Below are 23,263 nucleotides of genomic sequence, written 5' to 3' on the forward strand. Positions count from 1 at the left end.
ACTGCTAAATTACCATTCTCGCATCCTTTCACTATCAGTCTTCTATTGCATCCGCTGACTCGTCTGCCTCGTCACATCGGACCTGGCTGAACATGATGTCTTTATTAGAATATTTACGGGTGTTGATCGGGCCCTCGCAAGACTATGACAGCGCGGCCTCGGTTGTGGCGGTCCTTCGTATAATAAACACTGTCAGGAATCTCGAAAAGACCTCTATATGATCGCCTTCCTGCGGAGAAGCTTCCCGTTGACTAGACGCTTGGAAGACCATGATTGGACTGTCTCGGGTCGTGATGATCGTTAGTGCGATGAACTCAGACAGGATTTGAATAGCAGCGATGAGGTTGAAGTCACTGTCAGTAGCAGTCATAAGTGAGTTCGGCCTTGATCAATAAGGTGCGCCCGTCCAATGGGCGTAAGATATTTCTGAACAGCATCGATCAGTCATCCCTCGCCGTCTTCTAACACTGCTTCAGCCCCGTCGAGCTCGCTCAATCTTCTTGAGAGCTCAACATGCTCCAATGGAGTTGATAAGCCTGAGAGACCGCGTTCTGTGGTCCGCCGAATTGTTGTTGTTGGAGTCACTTCTTCGGAGGCTTCGTCTGATATGCCAAGAGTCGTCATGGCGTCGTGGGTGTCAAGATGGCCGTTGGCGCCTAGATCGCCTTGTCTTCGTGGTGGATGTATAGTACCAGAATACTGATGTAGTCCAATTGGCGCCCCATTATTTTCAATGTCCTGTCTGTGAGTCGGCAATGTATCGTCATAAGGTCCAGGAGCCGTGATTGAATGTGGAAGTGGACTCGTGGCTGGTTGTCCTTGTTCAACATGGCCTGCAAAACCAACTCCATCAAGGATGTGATCGATACCAGCGTTGTTTCTGACGTTTGACATGGACTGTTGAGTACCCGATGACGGTGGTCGCGAGGCAAACATGCCTCCGTCTGTGTCTGTGCTAAGAGATTCGGCGTTTTCTGACCCTAAACGAGTCGTCGCTTGGCTTAAGTCTGTCACGACTCTTTCGCTATCACCCGCCAAGCTTATGCGATGTAGCTCTGGAGGCTGCTGGTTGATAGGCAGGTGATGATTCATATGAGAGGTAAGCAGGAAAAGAGGCATGGGTAGTACTTCGTTGCTGTCTTGATGAGTTTCCGTGTCTAAGTCGTGCCTGTGCTCACTGCTCAATGCCTCAGCACCGGTCGGAGCTGCAGAGTGATCGGCCAGCCGCCCAGTTGTCGGGTGCTGGCTATCATTATATTTACACTGACACTGATCATCGCATTTACACACTCTATGCCACAGGAGGTTAGATTCCAACGTTCTCCTTCTTCGACGTTCGTAGATTTGGGTCTTTTCCGACGGCTGACATGCCTGATCCCTCTTAGTAGCCTCGGAGATCTCTGTGCGGTCAGGGCCTGCTGCATGTGCTAGAGATGGATTTCTATCAGAATTAGCTGATTCTACTCTTTGCTTCATCGGGATGGAAGAGGCCCGAGAGACTCCACATGGTTGTGAGGCAAAGCTGAGGCGAGATGAAGGACTCATCGTGACGCTATGCTGATGTTCGTTGCGCTCGGATTGGGGAGCAGGACGATACTCCTCTTTCTCTCGCAGCTGTGATCGCGGACGCCGTCGCGCCAGGAGTTTGAGACGGTTGGAGCCCCTTTCAAAACGCGCTTTAAGCCGGACACCAAGATTTTGAAGGTGTGTAAGGCGTGGAGGGGTCGTCTTCATGCTTGATGAGTTGACTGGCTCTTCATTGACATTGCTTTGTGCTGGTTTAGATCCTGGCACAAGCACGGAATCTTTATCTCGAGCCTTAGAATTCTCTTCATCAGACGGTAGAATAGGAGAATGATCCAGCCGCGATGTGGGACTGCGTTCGCTAAGAGGAGTCAAACTTTTGCCCATCAAAGCAGGTCTAGATTCCAGATCATCTTTGTTGGTGCATATTCGAATCCTTGGCGGCCTAGGTCTGCCATATTCATTCAGTGACAACGAGTCGGCAGATGCCAGCGTGGTTTGGGTCGAGGTCCTTCCAAACCCCACGATAGGATATGTGCATTTTTCACAATAAAAGCGCTCATGTTTGGAGCCGTCCTGCGGTATCTTGAACGGTATGTATCGGTTGAAGTGCTTGCATTTTCCACATGAGCTATGTAGAAAGGTAGATGTAGAGTCTTCGTCAGTCTCGACTGGGTCGACGTTGGAAACTTGGTCGGAATTTTCCATGGGCGTACCGTGCGCAGTGTGCTGCGTTTTGTAGGTCTGTTGCATGTTGTTTCTCATTATAATGAAACTCTCTCCTGTGGCAGTAAGCTCGTTGAGATTTTGCGTTACAAAAACAGAGAACTGCAGAAAAGAGACGTTTTGACCGCATCCGGGGCGCAGCGGCGTGATTGCACACGGTCCAAGATCAATTGGAATCTGACAAAGTCCTGGAAGTGACGTAGCGGTCCAAAAGGCAGCCCAGGAACAAAAGGCTCATCTGCGCGGGGAACGGGGAAGGTGAAATGCAACCCGACGTAAAGGGAGCAGGCTGCGTAGCCTGATCGCTCAACGGAGCATCTTGTGCCCTCTGAACAGTTCATATTGCAGCGCTAACTCCAAATCGTCATCTGCTCGTGCAAGGCGACGGAAGGATCAAGTACACTTTGGAGGATGAACCTAATCGGTCTGGGAGACTGAGCAGCATCGACTGGTACTGACGCACAGCACACTAGGCAAGCTGCTCACCCTTGTCACTGATCTGAGTGCATCCAAGCTCATTGCTGCCTAAGATGGGACTGCATCGATGGGTGGAAGGGATGGAAGCTGAGGAGGGGAGTTGGGATGGGCCAACTGGCGATATCGGTCTAACCCAGATGCGGTTAGCCCTCAATGAATAATGAATGCTTTGGTTGACGCGCTCACGCTCGCGCTCACCGGGTGCACAATCCCTGAGCTTCTATAGTCTAACGAGGTGGCGAAGCCCGGTCACTCCCTCTGCTCTTGCGCCTCAGCTTGGGCAGTGGCTTGGTGGAGCAGCACAGCAAGCAATTGGAAAGATGCGCTCCCGACGTCGGCAAGTCTATTGGACGAGAACGCGAACTGAGGCTGTGCGACGCGATCACGCAATGCGCTCTGGTCATTTGTGTCGGTGCCTTTGTCGCCCATCGCCTTCTTTTTGCCTACTTTCCCACCTCCTCATCAAACCTGTGTACCGTCACACCGAAAGGGCCCTTACGTTACATCGATGTAGTCTGCGACAAGCCTCTGAGCTTTTCCACCCACGTATGCGGCGAAAAAAAGACGGAAGGAAAATCTCCAAAGGCTGGCTGTGAGACCATCGGGCGTCCATGGATGCTGTCATCCAGTCCGGTGATAACCTGAAAGGATCGCTACAGAGTACTTCGCAGCTGCAGCTTTGCATGGGCTGTATACAGTAAACGATGGAATCGGATTAGAGCTCATGGTCAACGGAACCAGGCTTGGGCGTAGAGTCTTGCCCCTACTGTTGACAACACCGAGAGAATATGGCCCCAAATGGAACTTGTGATTCATGCTACCGGAAAGCGGACTCTGAAGGCTCAATGACATTCGGCTCGATCGACTTTACCCCTGCTAATCCGTCTTTTCTCTCTTCAAACGAAAGTCGCTTTGTCTTGGAACAGCGGTAACAACCAAGCAAGACTCCTGCCCTTTACGCGTCTGTAAGACCTGACCATCATTTCAAGCTGAGCATCTGCCTTCAGTGCACTCTTGAAGGTTCCAGTCCCCCCAAGGTATGGCACGTGATCGACATAGCTCATTACTTCTTCCTTCTCATCGATGTAGACGATGTTATAACTCTTCATTCCAAGCTTGACAGCAATTGAGGTTTGTCCGTGCCTCGTGGGGGCAATCTTTGGGACCGAGGTTTCCCTGATCGCTTCTTGCCCACTGACGAACGTCTTCAAGAATGAGAGAAAAGCCTCAACGTCTTGCATGCTGGACATAGCCCCAAGGCTGACCCGCACGATCCCCGTCGGTTTGCCATGAAGCACATCAATGCCATTACCGCATCTCAAACCTTCATCGAAATTCTCCCTCATGTGCACAGGACTGAGCTCGAGAGATGTGGCAATGCCGCCAGGATTGCACACGCCGCCAGCCCTCAGTTGGATGCCTCTTGCAATAGCAAGCTGCTCTACCTCGGACTTACCCATCCACTTGCCAGCCTTATCCATGAGGTTGAATGCAATTGTCGGGCCTTGCTTTGTCTTGTCACCGTATGCCGGGCAACTCCCAGCATATATTTTGCATAACGGATTGCCATTCCGATGGTACAAAACCTTCATTCGGTCGTACAGAGCCTTCGAAAGGGCGCAAGTGTATCCTGAGACGTTACTCATTGACCCGTAAAGCCTCTCATGGATCGTCAAAGCCGACTCTAGGGCGATAATGTTGTGGAAAGGCGGTGTGCCATCTTCGAGTCTTTCCTCCGTTGAGTTCTTATTTGCGTGCCAGGTATTTTTTTCATCCGTTGCGTTGATGATCATGTCTACAGTGCCACCGCCAAAGTAGCGACGCTTTCTCAGAAGGTGACTGGATGCTTTGCGGACGAGGAGTGCGCCTAGATCCGGGAACCCAAATATTTTGTATAGACTGACGGCAGTGAAGTCTGGTGCGGTCTCGTGATGGCTCATATCGAGCTGTGATGTGGAGGCCAAAGCTGCAGCATCCAATAGCGTGAAGGTGTTACGGTGCATTGCGTATGGAGACTGGCGAAGCCTTGCTGACCATGAAAGTGGTAGCCTACGGCCGTTCATGTTGCTCTGACCAGGGTACGCGAACAACCCGACCTTCTCGGCATCAGTCGTAGCGCGGATGTCGACGCCATCGAGCCAGCTTTCCACAGATTCGTCTGAGGCGAAATACGCGGAGCAGGACGCTACTGCTCTCACCCCTACTAGTGATGTGTGGGAGTCTGCATGGTAGCCGTACCAAAAGCCAGGACTTGGTTGAGACCGGCTGTAGTCATCAACACAGTCGACGACTAATTTGATAGCTGCCGTGGCATTGGCTACGAAAACCAGATCGAAATGTTCTGGATCTGCTTTGAAGAATGCGAGCAATCGCTTTCTCGCCGAGTCAATGCGGGTCGTTGAAAGCTTGGATGAAGGTGAGTTTGAATGGGGATTCCCAAAGAGGTTCTGCTTAAGATCCTTGGAAAACACATCAACGCTTGAGCGAGGATATGGAGTTGTACCAGCATGATCGAGATAAACTGTATCTGCCATTGCTGTCAGGCATGAAACCTCTTGGACCGACGCTCACTTACTCTTCAACAGAGGATACTCATCTTGTCGAACACGCTTTAGTGGTGTCGGATAAGGGCACACAATCTCGTCGGGAAGCCTCATTTTTATAGCAGGGCAGTGAGGCTCTTGATACAGCTTCCGGTGTTTGGTACTTAGTGGGATGAAGTCAACTGCTTAAACAAAAGTTAAAACCCTTATGCTCGACTTCCCCAGGTCACAGCTGGATGGAAATGGGAGGATGCCACGGTCTGATCAACTTCAAATCTCGTGTCATTGAGCTCATACTTATAGTGCTGAGAGAAGCTACTGACCCACCGATAAACGCAAAGGCCTTCTACGCCGCTAACTACATCGATCAGCGATCTGACTCGAGCGCGTCAGCTTACAGGTACGCAGCCTATCGCTCGACAAGTAGTCAGTGTCTTGCAATTGCATGATTCCGGCATACAGAAGCGTGGATGCTAGATCGTGGCGCTGCAGCTGATGCCCTTCGCTTAAGCTGGTCGTCAATTGCAGGTTTACCTTTTCGGTCCATGGTACGAGATTTAAGGATGCTAGCAAAGATGTCCAAGGCTAAAAATCGACCTTCACGTCTATCCTGCATGAGTCTGGCTGCTACGGTTGGAGTGTATCCGAATCCCGTGGCTATTGAAACGAATGCCTAGTGACTGGAGCATTGAGACACCAAGCCGCCTTCGGCCCGCTACAGATTCAACGACGGCTTTTCAGGCAAAGTTTCTGCCTGCATATCTGTCGAAACTACTCTCACGGAGAAGGTTGCAGGCCGTTTACCCCAGAGCCTACCTGTTATTGGAGACTTACAGAATGGCTCGCGCTCCCCGTCTTCATTGCTGCCCACCAACCCCCTGTCCCACAAACCTTTCAACGTTGTCCGACCATTTCCACCACACACACACCGCTTCATGAGCTGCGACGTGCTACGGAATCATCGGGTTTCCCCCAATCATTGATCCGACATCCTCGCAGCCTCATGGCAATCACCAGATTTCCACCCTTAAATCACCGCTATCTCCACAGGGGAATGTCGGACAATGGAAGCAAATCCGCCACCGCGTCACCTTCCCCAGCGTCTGGCAGCCTTCCAAACACGATTGAAGCTGTGCTGGATCTAAACCGATAGTGCCACACCTCATCCAGACCCACCCCACCAACCAGGCTAATAACAGCCAATTATACCGCGCTACTGGGGGACGACCTTGATGTGGATAAGTGAGAGAATACCAAGGCTCCTTTACGACGCCACGATCTGGATTACACCGCCATATCGATCTGGAACACATCCATATGATGTTGCCGGTGGTTCGTGCCTTCCCACTTCCCTTCCCGCCGAACCTGGGCTGCTTCAATAACGAATCACGCAGCACCCTCTTCGGCTTGAGCCTGCGTGTCCTCCCCTTCCCCACATCCACGTTCTTCGAACCATGTCCCCCTCTCCGGTCTGCTATCAAAAGCCGCAACGCAACGCCTACAGATCACTCTGCATCAGATCGATTGATTTCCCCCTTCCAATCCTGCTATAAAAAGTCGCAACGCAACGCCTCCAGATAATACTGCATCAGATCGATTGATTCCCCCCTTCCAATCCTGCTATAAAAAGTCGTAACGCAACGCAGCGCCTTGACATCACACTGCGCCGAATCAAGTTCTTGCTATTGTCCATCTATCGTATGTTCATCGAGCGATCCATCGCAGCGCCCACATCCTAACGTAGCACCGCATTCTCACCGAACGAAAATGCTCGCACCGTTGCCCGAGGAAGACACAATTCTCAAGATGGGAGATCGTGATCCGAGACTACCTCATCATATGCCTCTCTCTCGCTTGTGGTTCACCAGCATGATAGCTAGCAGATACGGAATATGAGTTTTCGCTGTAGATTCGGCAGTGCCAATTCGCCATCTGCCGTTCGTTTGTGGAATGGCTCGTCTTGCAAGATTAAGGCCCCCCCAGTGCTACCCTGTCCTTAATAGTGCATAGGTACGAATCTGCCAATGAAATGTAGAGTTCCGCATGTGGTACATTCTATCTTCACGGGGTTCGCCTTTCTTGCAGACTCTTTATCGTTGGAAGGAGCGTGGAGATGAACGATTCAACTATCACTTGGAATAGCAAGACCTTAGTCTAGTCGGTCATAATTGCATGGCTATCATTCATCCTTATTGTTCTCCTAATCATTACGATAGTATTTGCGACTTCGTTCCCAGCCATCAAGCACGCATAAAGGACGATTTAGAATAGCAAGAGAGCAATTGTACTAAATCGGACGCGTAATGAATGTCATTCATCATTATCGTTCTCAGAGCCAGAATATTTACACTCCCATACGCGGCATCGTTCCGACCGATCAAGCTCAAGCATACTAATCCCAAAAGGATGCAAACATCGCACTTATCTACAGACCAATGCTCTCATTACATATCGTGACAGTGCTTACTGAAGACCATGCTCTTTCAGCACCTTAGTAGGAGGCTCCTTGTGCAACTTGTTATGACCCTCAGTCGTATCATAGGCGTCATGCGTGGTCTTAGCAGTCCCCTCATGAGGCTCGCCCGGGCCTCGATAGGATTGATTACCAAGGCTCGAGGAGTCTCCCGTTTCACCCTCACGCCTCGTAAGTCCCTCGGCAGCAGCCTCCCTTTCTCTTTCCTTGGGATTGCTGGGAATGACTCCTTTGCCAGTATCAACGTCATTGAGGGGCGCTTTCTCCTTCTTCGGGGCCTCTTCCTTGTCGTCGTGGTGGCGATGAAGGATGCGATCAATCAGACCGGGTTTCTTCTCACCACTGTCCTGATTTTCGTGCTTCTTGGCGTCCTTTTCGGCTTGTTTGATTTCCTTCTGGTGCTCCTTCTCAGCATGCTTAACTTCCTTCTGGTGCTCCTTCTCGGCGTGCTTAACATCCTGCTGATGTGCCTTTTCGGCAGCTTTTGCTTCTTTTTCATTGTATTCATAGGCTGCTAAACCAGCGGCGCCAGCACCGGCACCAGCTCCAAGAGCAGCATTTCGGCCAGTGTGCTCATCTGCAGACTTTACAGGTTGAGCTTCTGAAGTGGTCGTGTTTGAGGGTAGTGCATCCCGCTTTTGATAATCATGTGTAGCTAGACCAGTCGCACTTGTGGCAGCAACGGTACTACTCTGGTCCTTGGTACTCTTGTCGTGGAGAGTCGGTTGTGTAGTACTAGCGCCTCCCACGGTTGTTACCCCAGTATCCCGAGCGGTATGCCCATAGCTCGTGTCTGCTGTTCGCGGATCTGTTGTTGCCGTATGCGGTGATGCTGTGGGGGTAGAGGAAATCGCTCCGAGATCGGATCCGGGTTGTTGGATAGCTTCCGAGCCCATTGGCTCATGCTTACTGTATTCGTGGGCGGCCAAGCCTGCGGCTCCAGCACCAATGCCTGCTCCAGCTCCTGCGCCGATTGCAGTATCACGGTGCGAGTGATCTTCGGGGAGACCTTGATATGCATTCGATGAGGTATTGGTTGAAGTGGGTTGTTTCATTGAACTTGCAACACCACCTTGGCCTGCCGATGGAGGAGTGGTGGACTTTTGATTGGAGTCCAAAGGGCGGTCAGGGTCCGTCGCTGCATGAGAATCATGACCCCTCTCAGCTCCATAAGCTCCAGCGCCAGCAGCGCCAACGAGCCCGGCATCTCGAGCTGGGTGCTGATAGCCCGCTGATTTCGATCCATAGCCGGACCCTGCTACACCATCGCCTAGGCCCGATCTACCGTCTAGGTCAGAATCCACTCTAGGATCCGCTTTGTTCGCAAGGTCCGCTGAATGTGGCCCCGCTGTCGAGCTGGATCCTGCACTAGTTGTGCTTGCGAGGCCAAAATTCGACGTCGATTTCCCAGTTGACTCAGGCGCTGCGGTAGTTGAAGAAGGTGTTGCTTCGTGCTGTCTGGATCTTTCATGGTCTACGACTCCTCCCCCAATGGCAGTGCCAACAGGACCGGCATGCCGATCCGTCTCATTCCGACCTGCGCCTGTCAGAGGCTGGGACGAAGTCGTAGAGTAAGGCTGACTAATGGGTGTTGTTGACGACGTTTGAGAAGACCCTATTATGGTGTTCGCATCGCCTCTTTCTTTGCTGAGGTCGCTGTCAACACGAGGATCTACTTTGTTCAATGCGTCGGATTTGTGAGGGCCTGCCGTTGTGGGTGCCGGCCCTGTACTTGACGAGCTTGGATCACGGGCTGTTCCATACGTTGCCCCTGCAGTAGCACCTAGACCTCCAGCGAGAAAGGCGTCTTGCCCAGAATGATGACTTGGCGTACCGACAGCGTCGGTCTTGTTAGAAGAAGATCCAAGCGGGCTGCTAGCGGAAGTACCTTTCATTGAACCAGGATACGGAAGGCTAGTGCCTGTGCCAGTGGCACAATTCGCAGAGTCGTGGGGCTCGTCCGAATGAAGGACTGCTTCCGTGCGTGCCCCAAGATAAGTGTTCCGGTGATGATCAGAAGGATCGATGGACTGTGTTTCAGGACCAGAACTGCCATCTATATTAATTTTCGGATTTTCAATGCAATTGACATGTCTTACCTTCCAAGGCTACTGGCTCCTACACCGAGCGCTCCAGTATTCGAGTCTTCCGGCGTGATGCTCGAAGATCCGCCAGTGGTGTGAGCTAGCGGATTGCCCTTTGCACTGCTCGTGGTATGCGAGTCATGTAATGGCGCAATACCCCCAGCGGGGTAAGTTCCAACCTGGCCAGGCGCTGTGTATTGTGAAGACGGCGCTGAATGACCGCCCAAAGGAAACGATCGGCCGCCGGTGCTATCTGTGATATTGCTAGCTGGATGTCCACCTCCACCTACGGGTGCAATGCCTAAGGACGAGGCATCCCGGGTATTACTTGTGATTGGGGGTTCAGAACCCGCCGATGGATGATCAGTTGCACCGCTTAGAGACGTTGGCGCCATCGTCGAAGAAGACTGCGCCTTCGTTTCTCCCGCAGTCGCAGGAACGGGGCTTATACCTAAGTCTACAGACTTGTCTCTTCCCGGATGAACATCTGGCTCATTTGTTTTCAATGGAGCAGATATGTACGAGCCGGGTGTTGCACCGGTAGAAGTGCTTGTCCCTGGGTAGGTTTCAGGCTCTCTGGACTTTGTAGACGTGGGAGCATGAGGACCGGCTGTGGCATCAGCATACTTGTTCCCTCCAGAATGGGCTTCTGGTTCATAGGTCTCCTTAGGTTTTGAGATGTGACCACTCGTAGCACCAGCCCCCACAAACGGATCCGAAGTAGTTGACTCGTTTCCCTTCTGGCTCTCTACGTCTTCAAGCACATGCTTTCTGTTCTCATGTGGTGTGGTACCAGGTATTCCAGACTTCACGGAGGTGGTTGTGGCAGTGTCGTCGTCATCAAAGGCACCAGGCATGCGGGAGGGGGGTGGCTCTCGCAGGCCGGTGGTTTGCTCAACGGTGGACGGCTTCGACGCTCTCCCTAGGAGGTCTTCGCTCGGTGCTTGGTCGGGGAAATGAGAGCCTTCTCCAGCAACCTTGTTCTTGTTGGCGAGGACAGGATCGTCTATTCTTCCACTTCCATAGAGGACTTCGTCGTCTTTAGCGTGACCAGGAGAACTGTTTACTTTCATGTCAGTGTATGTATGTTATCATCTTGGGCTCTGTAGACGGACAGGATGTTCTTGATCTTATCCATATCGGGTCAGTTGAATACTGATCTTCAGCAATGAGCCTGACCACGAGAGAAAAGTGCAAGGCCTTGCAGGGTCTGGCCTGTGAGCAAAGCAGAAGCCAAGGGCAGGTAATGCAGAGCGAGAGGTAAAGAGTCTTAGTGAAGACAGAGAGAAGGAGAAGGAGCTCTCCGAACTTGATGCAATTCAAGGCAATGTCAGTATGTTCAAGTGCAAGTTGCTGGCCTCAAATAGACTTGGTGCATTGTAAGTCGATCCATGGAATTCGAAGCTATCTACCTTGGAAACACTAGACAGATGACGTATGGACGCTTTTCACGTGGTCTCGAATTGGGGGCCAGCTATTGCGCTTGCCCCAGTCTTGTAGAACACCCAAACACTGGCCATGATTGCGACCAAAGTAATAAGAGGCCTGGATTTAAACTTACTTAGAATCAAGAGATGCAAACTTTATCAATGTCGGCGTGACCCAGCCATCGCTGCTGCTCACCGCCTTACGCAGGGCTTTGACTGGACATGATATCCATTCTACGAAATGCTTCATCGATCTCTCTGCCGCCGAGATGTACTTCACAAGATCGATCAACCCAAGCGTTCAATCTCTGTTTATTGCCTTTGCCCAAACCCTACATGCATTTCCAAACCTCAAGCTACCGCCCCAAGTCTATTTCGTACAATACGTCTTGAACAAATGCGATACATATACACGCCAAAAACATTATGCCAGCACTTCTCGGTCCCTCCTAGACGACTTCAGAGTGCTTGATGACATAGCCTTTGCAAGCTCATCCTCGGTGAACAGATGACCATTCGTAATCGTCTTTTGCGTATCAAGCGGTTCAAGCTTGACCTCTCCATTCACGTGGCCCTCGATCGCAGTCCTTTCCGGTTTAAGCCCATCCATTTGATGATCATTTTCTTTTCGCCGCGGAGGCGGTACTCTACTGTCTCTGGTGTGCTGCCTAGATAATCCCACTAGATCAAATTATTAGCCTGAGCTTGCAGAACTGATAGTGAATACGCCCAAGGCTTAGCAGTGGTATCGAAGCATTGACGTACCATTTCCAACATCGTCTGTCTCCTCTGTCCCCTCCTCAACGCGGTCTTCATTGGTACCATCGTATGTGGTATGGCTGCCCCCCCTGCTTAATGCCCAAGGCTTCATTCCCTTCATACTGAGTCCACTGAACGCACTTCCCCTTCTGGAAGGCCCGCGACTTGGCAGCCTGCTACCCATCGGACTGTATTCGCTTCCACTGTTTCTGCCGGACTTTTGTGTCCCACTGCTCTCTCTGCGTCTATTCCACGAATTGCCAAATGAAAAAGAAGCAAGTCTATCTTGGTGCGCTTGGTTCCACGGGCCGCGATACTTTGGCCGCGGCATCGACTCCCCAGGTTTGTAGACATTTTCTGGATAATCTTTCTTAGATCTTTTCGGCGGTTGACTGAGAGGGTTCGAGGGGTCGTACGGAGCGTTGTTTGATGAACCGGTCAAGGCACGTTTCACCCGTGCACGAAATGGCATATTTCCTGACAGCCAATGTGCTATAGAGGGCGCTGAAGTTTGAATGAGGGATAAAAAGACAAGTGGCAATCGGAGGCCGATATGAAGCGTTATGATTCTGTTGTCATCCACTAGAGCTGGGAAGAGGTCTTATAGCATCATCAAGTTCACACAAAATAGCTTGCAACAGAATCTTTACATATATTCTTGAGAAATACGTGGATGGGTCGTCAAGAGATTGTTCGTAATGCTCGATTTGTGAGAGTTGGAGCAGCAGGTTCAATGGAAAGGTGAGGTATAGAATTACGGACGGCGTTACCCATGTCTGACTGTACCCTTCCAAGAGTTGTGGTAGGGCGGCATCGAAACGCTTTTCGAGGTGGAATGTATAAATGGATCCGCTACCTTCGGACTCAGCAGGACGGAGGGGCCGCTGCAGCCGGCTGATCCGAATACTACGCACTTGGTATGGAACATGCGTGAGACTTCAGGACATGATGATGCAGCCCGGCCGCCACGGTCCGGCCGAGACTGCCCCTTTTATGACTCTTGGCACGGACGGCCCCGTCTGCTCCGACCCTTAGCATCGACGATCGACGTGGCGACTCTTTGGCATATCTGCAAGATTGTAAAGTAATACGCTCCTTATTCAGTGAATTCGACATGTTCGAACTTAAAAAAGTTGCGTACGGGCCTTCGAGCGACTTAATAAATTGCATGGGATATCATTTTACTAGTACAAACAATGCAAGCACCCATTTCTTCTGTTCATACAAGACAAAGTAGTTCAAGATATTGGAGGAGGAACAGGCCTCTTGTATCAGAGCAAATCCTTAATGCTAAGACGATCTCTTGAATTAGTGCTCGAGGGGCTTGGAGATGCTACCAAGGGCGGTAGATGAATGGCGTGAGGCTGCGGCATTTCTGGCTTCGTCTGCGACGGCCGTTCTGAACCTTTCTTCTGCTCCGTTGCAAGGCCTTCGATGAGTCTGACAATTTTGTCCCAGCCAGCCCAGTCGTTCTCGTTTGTAGGACTGTTTGCTTCTTCTAGCTCTCCGTGATAAGTGGAGTTCACATGACTATTCGAAGAGCCCTGCAAGGGCCTACCGACGTGGGTATCGCCTTTGCTCTCTTGCCAGATCCATGAGCTTTCGAAATTGCCTTGCAGATCTCCAGAAACATATGCAATCATCTCCTCATCCATATCCAGCTCCACGCGCTGTTTGAGCTTAGCGAGAAATTGGCTAAGGAAGAAATCAACATAACGACCACAAGATATGTTGACGCGACGAGTGTCTCCAAGGATAGCACTTGCCCGAGCACATGTCAAGGCGGAGTCAAAATCGAGGCGGAATAGCAGGAAGAGCGTACATCGCCAAATATGGGTGCAGAAGAACGCGCTAGATGCTGAGACAAGACGACGATCCCACGAGTCTTCGCGAGCTGTGATACTAGAACGGGCGCCCTCTGGTGGTAGCTGCATGCATCGCTGTAGGAATTTGGCGGTATCCTTTGCCACTGATGCGCAACTGTCAAGGGCATAGGACCGTGCAGACGTGTCGCACACTGGTGAGAGGTTATGTCGGTGAAGGACTAGACGAGCGTTTTGAAGGTACATCATCGGAGGCAACTCAATTGGATCAATGTAGTCCAGAGCTCGCATTTGGTGCTGTGCAGGAAAGCTCTTTATCACCGAGTCAAAATGTGTATCATAAGCCCGTAGAGCATGCATTGAAATCTGCGGTGCCTTCAACATAAGCAAAAGGCGAGCTATGCCACCGATCACACGAATGGTCGGAAGGAGGGCCGAAGTGGCCATGTCTGGCGAAGGATCCTTCCAATTAGCCGCCTCCGTCATGTATTGGTCATCCGTGGGGCTAGGCATTTGGACGTTGCAGTCTTCCTCTTTGATCATTGCAGGTCGCCCTAATTCGAGGGAGAGCAGACTAAAGATGTTAATATGATGTTCAGAGCGCCGAGGGCGACGAACATACCAATCGCAAGCATACATTGACCACCACACACGACGCCTCATTTCTTCTTCGATAGAGTTCCATGTGCCGGCCTCACAATTCAAACCAATGTCGAAAGCGAAACGTACCGCGATGCCCATCCATGTCCAGCCGGCAGATTTCCTGTTAGACTCGTTCAGGAACATACAGTTTAGTAATGCTGTTCGAGCATGATCCAAAGTCAAGTCTTCTGCCCAGAGATCAATCATAGATCTGGAAACTTCGAGATACTTTTGGCCTTCAGACCATGAGCGGTGGAGGGTGCCACATGCAAACACCGCGAAAAGAAGAGAGCTCCAGACGGGTGGAACATTGTGAAGAGACCCATCACGATAGACGCTCTCGTATTGCTCTTGAAAAGACGGCCAATGGAGCATGGGCAGTGTGGGGTGAATCGTAAATCGGTACTGTCTCAACAGGACATCTGCAACATCCTTCGGGGGCAAGCCCGGAAGTGTAGACGGAGAGACTGGAGAAGCTGTAGTACGTTGCTGCGGATAGGGAGATTTGAAAATGCCACGACCAAATCTTGTCATGTTGATACCAACCTTCGGCAGACTTTGAATAGTATCCAATTTTCGTCTTTTGGGTGGTGGATCTGCCGACGAAAGCTCACTGGTGATCTGAGACCGGGTTGTAAGGCTGTCCGGTACTGGTAAGTGCGATAATTGATGGTTTGGCAAGCTTTGGGGGTTAGGAAGTGGCAAAGCGTTAGGGAAAACATGAGCTTGGTGAACCGAAGACGCAGGCTTTTCACTCGGGGGCATCATCGATCGTAGCCGGGCATTTTCCGCCTGAGCACTTTGCAACTCCTTGGACAAGTCTTGGTTTTGCCTATAGATCATGTTAGCTTTCAAGAAAGTTGCAGGATGCTATACGCACTTGATTGAGGTCATCCGTCGGTTGGTCTCTTTCGTGAATTGACAAGTGACACTTCTGGATTTACATTCGGTGCAAGAAGAGCTATCAGTCGCGTCACACTGCTCGTCCATCAGCATCGAGATAATTCGGCCCGTTGCACAAGTTTACCTTGACTTTTCGCTCACGACAAGCGTCACAGCTTGGATCCTTCCGTCGCTGTCGGTACGCCCTTTTCTGGCCTTGTGGTCCTGGTAATTGAGGATTGATTGGCATGCCCGTAGGATCCGCTGAATAGGGAGCATGTCCGTGACTGATTTCATGGTAACTTGGCAAATGCGGTCCTTGAGGCTGAGCCAAAGGTGGGTAATAGTTTGGCGAATATCCAGCGGGTCTTGACGATGGCATTGATACTTGATACGGTTGAAATTGACTAGCCCCAAAGCCACTCGCCGGACGACTTGTTGGCCCATGGCGAGTCAGGCTTGACTCAGGAGTTATAGGACTTCTGACCGATGCGCTTGATGGAGCTGACGAAGGGTCCTGGGGTATGCCATGTGAGGAAATCTGCGGCGGTATCCGGGAGTGAATCGGGGATGATTCACTCATTTCGACACCTCGTCGCTATCGAAGTACGGCCGACTTACTTCCCAAGACCGCAATCAGATTGAGTGGAAATCTTTGTCCACAATGAACATTAAGGAAAGAAAGTAGCATCTATCTTGAAATGGTTAAGCCTCAACCACAGACAGAGACATCATAACAGACGAAAATTGGCCTAGTCGCGTGCTCAAGTCGGTATGATGGACTGTGGCAAGAATCCGAATGTGGCTGTACTACGGTACCTTGATACTGAGCGGTCGTGGGCGAGACTGCCTCCACAGTCCCAGGAACCGGGAAGAGGCGTGGGTCCTCAATGCAATAAAGGATAAGAAGTCGAAGTGTCCAGTGATGCCGTATTGATCTCTTGCTTGAATAGGATAAGTGCTCCCACCATTGGTTGCGGTAAGGCGGGTGCTTCAGCTCTGGGCCCGTAATTGGCTGGATTTCATGCAGAGCAAGTCAACTCCCTCCCTCGGGCCGTCGTCTGGTGTCGGCGCACCTGGAAAGTGTCGGTAATCGGAAGATGATGATCTTGGATCCCACTTCCGCTTGAGATTCCACGAGTGCCTGAGCGCTTTGCGGGGACTGGAGGGAGCAATTGGCCGATTAGATGTTTCACCGCTCTCGAGTCATCCAATGCGCGAACAGTCCGCCTGCCCTGAGCCGGGTAATTTGTTACTGCTGTACGTAAAGATTAAAGTTGAAACCTCATCATGTTCCTCATACGACAATGCTGTTGTGCAACTTGACGAGTTGACAACGACGAAGTATGCCGCGAACGATCCGAACAATCGGCAGGGTGGGCGAAAGGGCAAGACTTTCCCTGCCAATATATCACGCTAGGCAGGTCCAACTCACCGGTTGGAAACCGTTTGAGGTGCAGCTCGCAGGGTGCAATCTCCGCAATTCCTGATGCTTGAGGTGAAGAAGAAGGCAAACGGCGTGTGTCGACGAACTCGAAAGGGAGCCAAATGGATGTGTTGCCGAGGGACAGCCGAGATCTGTGTTGGCCAGCCTCCTCTGGCACGACCAGGAACGGCATGGCTCGTGAAGAGATCAGCATGGGCGTTCGATGATAAGTATCCTAGTTCTGCGTTTTCCCCAGAGTCTCCGCCCTAGCTTTTGCGAGGCAATGTAACTGTGGGAAGGGCGAGGGAAGGATCAATCGACAGATCATCGTGGCCTCTGCTCCAGGCAGAACACCAATTGGCTACTGAGGGCACGCTAGGTCGAGTCAAGCGTGCGACGATCATGCAGGATTATTATTATTGCATAGAGGGATACTTTGGCAGAGAGGTAAGGGAAGGAGACGATCAGAGACAAGGTAAAGACCAGACGGCCGTGTCCTAATCACCTAGTGCTGCCTCTCCGCAAAGCTAATCATCTTAGGCCTCTTTCGGCCCCTTCGGTACGCCATTAAGGCTGCGCTAGAGTCTTCGCCATCTTCAGATCCCTCCCCCTGTCTCTCCAACCTCTCACCCGTTGCCCATATACCCTCTGTCATCATCTACCAGTACCGTCCCTCCTTCTTCTTCTCCAGCTTTGTGATCGATGTAAGGGCGGGTACGACGCAGGTACTTAGCTACTCACTTTGGTGAGTATCACGTCCCGCCCATCCTAAGCAGCGTCATGCTTTGTCTCATCGTCCAATCGAAGTTCATGCTCCGATGTTCAATTCTGACTTACATGCCGTCTCTCGCTTGATGACACCGCTTGACAGCAGTTAAGTGGATGGTCTGGCCCAAGCTTTCTCTGCCATTCTTGTGCAGGATCTTCCCATAATATCCCAGTCCGCCTTTGACAAAGTACATCTAGACCTGGGAGCAAGCTTCTTTCTAGCTTGTCGATCGCATTCGCTCAGCGACTATCCCGCCACCGCAGAACTTATAGAGAAGTGCCATTGATTACGCGTAAGGTCGATCAGTCTTTTTTTGGTTGTCGCCAGCCTTCGGCCCATTGAAGACCCAGGATCTTGGTAACCCAGCCCGGCAATGCCTGTGCGGTTGTGTCAAATGTGCATGGCGTCGATGCAACATCACGAGCCCCGCTCTCACCTTAACTTACTCGCTTCTGTGAGAGCTAACCGAACCGAAGGAAGGCGTCCGAGATCAGCTCGCCATTTGACTACCTAGGAGACAAACCTTCATCAAAGTAGATGCGTCTAGTAGACAGGCGTCATCTGATGAGTGACCAGAACAGAGGGAAGGCAGATATCACGCTTGTTATACCTGTAGAGGGCGTGGTTGATATGATGCTAACTGAAATGAGACTGCAGTTCTCGGAATCCATGCTATTTCTGACTCCACCAGCAGATGTCATACGTCTGAACAACGAGGCACGTACGCCTCTTGCAGGGCTTAGATACGCATTTGAATTCTGTATCCTAATGTAACCATTAAATTTTCTTGGGCGGCTTTTGTGCCTCTGTCTGGAAGTTTTCAGCAAAGCAATGTGTAAGTTAGTACTTACATTGGAGGCTCTGGGCAGATGCCATGAATGATATCGGTTACTCCTCGGAAAAGACCAAGCGTAGGTTCCGACATAACCCGCTTTTGGTGTCCGCTCGCTCTGCACAAGCCCATTGCTGGTCTGTGCAATCCCCTGCCTATACGGCGTGAACTTGGGAGGCCGATGTGTGAGTGCGGGCATGCGATTTCTTAGATAATAGGAAAGATCGAGTATCGATATCAAAGAATCTCGGCAACAGGAAAGACCCTGCTGGCTCGACAGTAGATTTACGCCAACATGGTGGAGATCAGCGCATGCGGGGCATGTACCTCTTCTCTTGCGCGCAAAAAGTCTGCACTGCTTTGGTGAATTTTCTCACGAAAAGCGCTCGATTTAGACCAAATACTCACCATGTGTCATTCTCCTCTTCATTCCTTCCTTGTTGCGCTGCCCAAATGCGAGCACCACATGCACCTTGAGGGTGCTCTATCACCCTTGCTTTTGTTTGAAATTGCCTCTAGGAACAAGATTTCATTACCTACACCAAGTGAAGATGCATCGTTCGCATCTACTGCGTCTTTACTCGAACGCTACGCCCGCTTTGCATCGCTTGACGACTTCCTTCATTATTACTTTATTGGTATGACTAGCCTAATCCATGCTCGGGACTTTGAGGACCTGGCTTGGGATTACTTCCTTAGAGCCAAAGAGCATGGTGTTTTGCACGCCGAAGTATTTTTCGATCCACAAGCCCATACATCGCGTGGTATTGAATTCAAGACTGTTGTGTCCGGATTCGAAAAAGCCTGCAAGCGAGCAGAAAACGAACTTGGCATTAGTACACTACTGATACCGTGCTTACTGAGACATCTCCCGGTCCAAGATGGCGAAAGCGCTTATCATGAAGCGTTGGGTGATTTGAGAAATGGAAGACTGGCCGGTCTCGGATTAAGCTCCAGCGAGAAAGGATATCCACCAGGCCTTTTCAAAGATATCTACAAGGAAGCAAAGGAGGCGAACATTCGAAGGACAGCTCATGCCGGCGAAGAAGGTCCCGTTGAATATATCAGAGAGGCTATAAGGGTCTGCGATATACAACGAATTGATCATGGTTTCAGGCTGGCTGAGGACGAAGAGCTCATGAAAGAGGTAGCAGAGAAGCAGATGCTAGTAACATTATGTCCCTTATCAAATCTCAAATTGCAGTGCGTGTCAGATGTTGGACAACTTCCAGTCCGCAAATTTCTGGATGCAGGAGTGCAATTCTCAATCAACTGCGATGATCCAGCTTATTTCACAAGCTACATCCAGGACAACTACTGTGCTGTTCAAGAGGCATTTGATCTCAGCATCAATGAGTGGAGTAGGATTGCGAAAGCGGCGGTGAGGGGAAGTTGGTGCCATGAGCAACGAAAACAGTTCCTCTTGGACAAGGTTCAGACGGTCGTTGCAGCTCACGGAAAGTGATCTTTGAACAATGGATAATGTTCTCACAATGGAAACTCTCGATAGCTGTATTTGCATGACTTCATACCTACAAAGCCCTCAATTGTGTATAGGAACCTTGACATCCAACTGAGCCTTTGAGGTCACTTAATGCTACCTTTCGTGTAGAAGCAGGAAGCAGGAAGCACTGGCGAATGACGGGGGGCACAGAGACGGGAACAGGTAACGAGCTCATCAATCATGTCTTAATCATGGCCAAACCTTCTCGTTAAGTGGCATAAATCGCAAATCGTTGAGGCATGAGTCACTTTTCGTACCCAGCGCAGCGCGCTTATATATTGCCATGGCTTGACGCCGATCTGGAAGAACTCCTGGGAATTCATGATACAATCAAGCACCAAGCTCTTCTGCAGGATCTTCTACCAAGGCAAAAAGCCTTTGAGAGACACCAAGTACCACAAACCACTTGCAACAGATGACTTGGCGGGTCGCGGTCGTCGTCTTCGACGGTGTCGATATCCTCGACTTCTGTGGACCGACTGAAGTACTCACCTCATTCTATCATGATGATGATCGCGAGAGGCGCGACTCTATCTTCAAACCCTCTGTGATTGGCGCAAACCCCACTATCAGGAGCGGTAAAGCTCTTACAGTGTCGACCGACTTGACCATAGACGATGCCACAGAAAGCATTCAAGACTTCGATATTCTGATAGTTCCAGGAGGTCAACCCAGCATTATTACGGGCATGATAGAGCAAAAACATCCAATCCTCAGAGTGATTGAAGCTTTCACTCGCCAGGGGTCAAAACCAGGTTCCGGTCAACGCATAGTTCTCTCCGTCTGCACAGGCGCACTGTTCCTTGCGGCCGCAGGTGCATTCAAGGGCATGAAAGTCACGACCCACCATCTCGCGTTGGAGATTTTGCGCCAAATTGAGCCGAGCGCGGAGGTTGTCAGTCACACAGTTGGGGCAGGTGATGGACGCTACATAGACGGAGGGGTAAACGCGAATGGGGTCCGGGTGATCTCTGCTGGCGGTGTGACCTGTGGTTTGGATGCTAGCCTTTTCATAGGGGAATTGAAGGCTGGAAGAGAAGCCGCTGATTATACGGCTAGGATGCTGGAGCATGAATGGAAGCGGGCATGACCGTACGGCGGGCGCAAAAACCTATGGACCTCCTTTATGAGATAGGTCCTATTGATTCAAATTTGATCAATGATAAAAGCCCCTGGCTTTGGTTGTCCGAGAGGGCCTGCCAAGAACTCGGCAGAGTCGGTAGAGGCGTCATCCCCTCGATCGTTGCCTTGTCAGCTATACCTCCCACTCATCCTTAACAGCACTTGCGCAACTTGATCACCTTCTCAGTGTGACTCCTACCGAATATATAACTTGATAAACAGAAGCTGCAGGACAGTCTCTCTGTGTATCCTCCAGCCATGAAGTTAATCGCTTGCGCGCTGCTCGTTGCAGGCAGTGCTTCTGCCTATTCACCATTCCAACAAGTCCTAACAGCGCCTTCTCGCCATGTAACGGATTCTTGGTCGAAGCCCCTCCAAGACCTTCAAGCTTCGCTGAAGTCTCTGACGACTGACGCACGTGCAATCTGGGATGAGGTTGCGCTTATGTTCCCAGAATCAATGGAAAAGGCGAATTTCTTCTCGTCACCCAAGAAGCACAGGCGCAGACCTCAGACGCACTGGGACTACATCCTGAAAGGAGCCGACATACAGAGTGTCTGGATAGACAATCAAGATGGCGTGAAAGAGAGGGAGATTGATGGCAAATTGGAGCCTTACAATTTGAGATCAAAAGCGGTAGATTCCAGCTCGTTGGGTGTTGATCCAGATGTAAAGCAATTTTCCGGGTATTTGGACGATGAGGAAAATGATAAGCATCTATTCTATTGTATGCTGCCCTACGCAAACAGCCGGGTTTTAATATTGACGGAGACTTAGGGTTCTTCGAGTCTCGAAATAACCCGGAGACTGACCGTACGTACCACCCGCCATACCAATCTTGGTCGTAGCTAACGAATGTACAGCTGTTGTGCTTTGGCTCAATGGAGGACCAGGTTGCAGTTCCTTGACAGGGCTGTTCATGGAGCTTGGCCCAGCAAGTATAAACAGCAAAATCGAGATTGTTCATAATCCGTCCTCGTGGAACTCCAATGCTTCAGTCATCTTTCTCGACCAACCCGTCAACGTGGGTTACTCATACAGCGGAAGCAGCGTTAGCAACACAGTTGCTGCAAGCAAAGACATCTATGCTTTGCTTACTCTCTTCTTTAAACAATTTCCACAGTACGCAAAGCAAGATTTCCACATCGCTGGAGAGTCATACGCTGGCCATTACATCCCTGTCTTCGCTTCAGAGATTCTGAGTCACAAGAAGACCAACATCAACCTCAAATCCGTCCTTATCGGAAATGGGCTTACTGACGCTCTTGAGCAATACCCTGCATATGAACCAATGGCCTGTGGCAAAGGTGGTTGGCCAGCAGTTGTAGACGAGGGCACATGCCAGTCGATGAGAAATGCACTACCCCGCTGCTTGTCACTCATCGAAGCCTGCTACAATACCGAGAGCGTATGGACCTGTGTTCCGGCAACGACTTACTGCAACAACGTGGAGCTCGGTCCATATCAACAGACGGGCAAGAATCCATACGATATGCGAAAGAAATGTGGCGATAATCCGCTTTGCTACGACGGTCTGGACTGGATCAGCACTTGGCTTAACAAGCCGTCCGTCATGGAAGCACTAGGTGCGGAGGTCGACAGCTACGATAGTTGCAATTTCGATATTGTACGTTCATTTCCACCTCAATGCCTCCCTTTGAACGTGCATTGCTAATTAGGGCTCCTTCGTAGAATCGCAGCTTTTTGTTCCAAGGTGATTGGATGATGCCGTATCATCGACTCGTTCCAGGGGTGCTCGAAAAGATTCCTGTTTTGATCTATGCTGTAAGTTGTCTCTCATGTTGCGCCATTCGAACATTGCTGATTGAGACGATCAATAGGGTGATGCAGACTTCATCTGCAATTGGCTTGGGAACCAGAAATGGACGGATGACCTAGAGTGGTATGGCAGTGAGGCTTATGGCAAAGTCGGGGTCACAGATCTTAAGCTTGGTGGCAGTGGCAAAAAGATTGGGGAGGTCAAGAGCAGTGGCAATCTGACCTTCATGCGAATTCATGCAGCTGGACACATGGTCCCCTTGGATCAACCGGAGGCTGGCTTAGACTTTTTCAACCGCTGGATATATGGTGAATGGACTCCGGAAGCGTGATTGAGATTGATCATAAACCGTTAATCTGCCCTACTTCGGGCTGCATCTTGGATGATTTGGTGTGTCACATAGTGTAGATAGTCATCCTGGCGCGGCGTTGCCTTCTCATGGAACAATCTCAGCTTGACTGTGTGGTATC

General features: G+C 50.7%; 8 protein-coding genes across 8 annotated transcripts; 3 read left to right on the top strand and 5 right to left on the bottom strand.

Moving 5' to 3' along the window:
- Positions 1–444: 444 nt before the first annotated feature.
- On the bottom strand, positions 445–2,277 carry KY384_006573 (uncharacterized protein; the record flags this gene model as incomplete). Its single annotated transcript, XM_044815067.1, has 1 exon — positions 445–2,277. The coding sequence occupies one exon, from the start codon at positions 2,275–2,277 to the stop codon at positions 445–447; it is 1,833 nt and encodes a 610-aa protein (XP_044668167.1).
- A 1,346-nt stretch (positions 2,278–3,623) lies between these two features.
- KY384_006574 (uncharacterized protein) lies at positions 3,624–5,261 on the bottom strand (the record flags this gene model as incomplete). Its single annotated transcript, XM_044815068.1, has 1 exon — positions 3,624–5,261. The coding sequence occupies one exon, from the start codon at positions 5,259–5,261 to the stop codon at positions 3,624–3,626; it is 1,638 nt and encodes a 545-aa protein (XP_044668168.1).
- A 2,472-nt stretch (positions 5,262–7,733) lies between these two features.
- On the bottom strand, positions 7,734–10,965 carry KY384_006575 (uncharacterized protein; the record flags this gene model as incomplete). The annotated part of the gene is made up of 3 exons (XM_044815069.1): positions 7,734–9,792; positions 9,843–10,886; positions 10,943–10,965. The coding sequence occupies 3 exons, from the start codon at positions 10,963–10,965 to the stop codon at positions 7,734–7,736; spliced, it is 3,126 nt and encodes a 1,041-aa protein (XP_044668169.1).
- Positions 10,966–11,678: 713 nt separating this feature from the next.
- Positions 11,679–12,485, bottom strand: KY384_006576 (uncharacterized protein; the record flags this gene model as incomplete). Its single annotated transcript, XM_044815070.1, has 2 exons — positions 11,679–11,935; positions 12,020–12,485. 2 exons carry the CDS (start codon positions 12,483–12,485, stop codon positions 11,679–11,681), a joined length of 723 nt encoding a protein of 240 aa, XP_044668170.1.
- Positions 12,486–13,284: 799 nt separating this feature from the next.
- Positions 13,285–15,610, bottom strand: KY384_006577 (uncharacterized protein; the record flags this gene model as incomplete). The annotated part of the gene is made up of 2 exons (XM_044815071.1): positions 13,285–15,099; positions 15,506–15,610. 2 exons carry the CDS (start codon positions 15,608–15,610, stop codon positions 13,285–13,287), a joined length of 1,920 nt encoding a protein of 639 aa, XP_044668171.1.
- Positions 15,611–18,796: 3,186 nt separating this feature from the next.
- On the top strand, positions 18,797–19,852 carry KY384_006578 (uncharacterized protein; the record flags this gene model as incomplete). Its single annotated transcript, XM_044815072.1, has 1 exon — positions 18,797–19,852. One exon carries the CDS (start codon positions 18,797–18,799, stop codon positions 19,850–19,852), a length of 1,056 nt encoding a protein of 351 aa, XP_044668172.1.
- Positions 19,853–20,306: 454 nt separating this feature from the next.
- Positions 20,307–20,981, top strand: KY384_006579 (uncharacterized protein; the record flags this gene model as incomplete). Its single annotated transcript, XM_044815073.1, has 1 exon — positions 20,307–20,981. The coding sequence occupies one exon, from the start codon at positions 20,307–20,309 to the stop codon at positions 20,979–20,981; it is 675 nt and encodes a 224-aa protein (XP_044668173.1).
- Positions 20,982–21,271: 290 nt separating this feature from the next.
- Positions 21,272–23,124, top strand: KY384_006580 (uncharacterized protein; the record flags this gene model as incomplete). Its single annotated transcript, XM_044815074.1, has 4 exons — positions 21,272–21,740; positions 21,791–21,826; positions 21,877–22,640; positions 22,855–23,124. 4 exons carry the CDS (start codon positions 21,272–21,274, stop codon positions 23,122–23,124), a joined length of 1,539 nt encoding a protein of 512 aa, XP_044668174.1.
- Positions 23,125–23,263: the final 139 nt, after the last annotated feature.

Source organism: Bacidia gigantensis (assembly GCF_019456465.1).
Source record: "Bacidia gigantensis strain McMullin 20006 chromosome Unknown contig_249, whole genome shotgun sequence".
Taxonomy (NCBI): domain Eukaryota; kingdom Fungi; phylum Ascomycota; class Lecanoromycetes; order Lecanorales; family Ramalinaceae; genus Bacidia; species Bacidia gigantensis.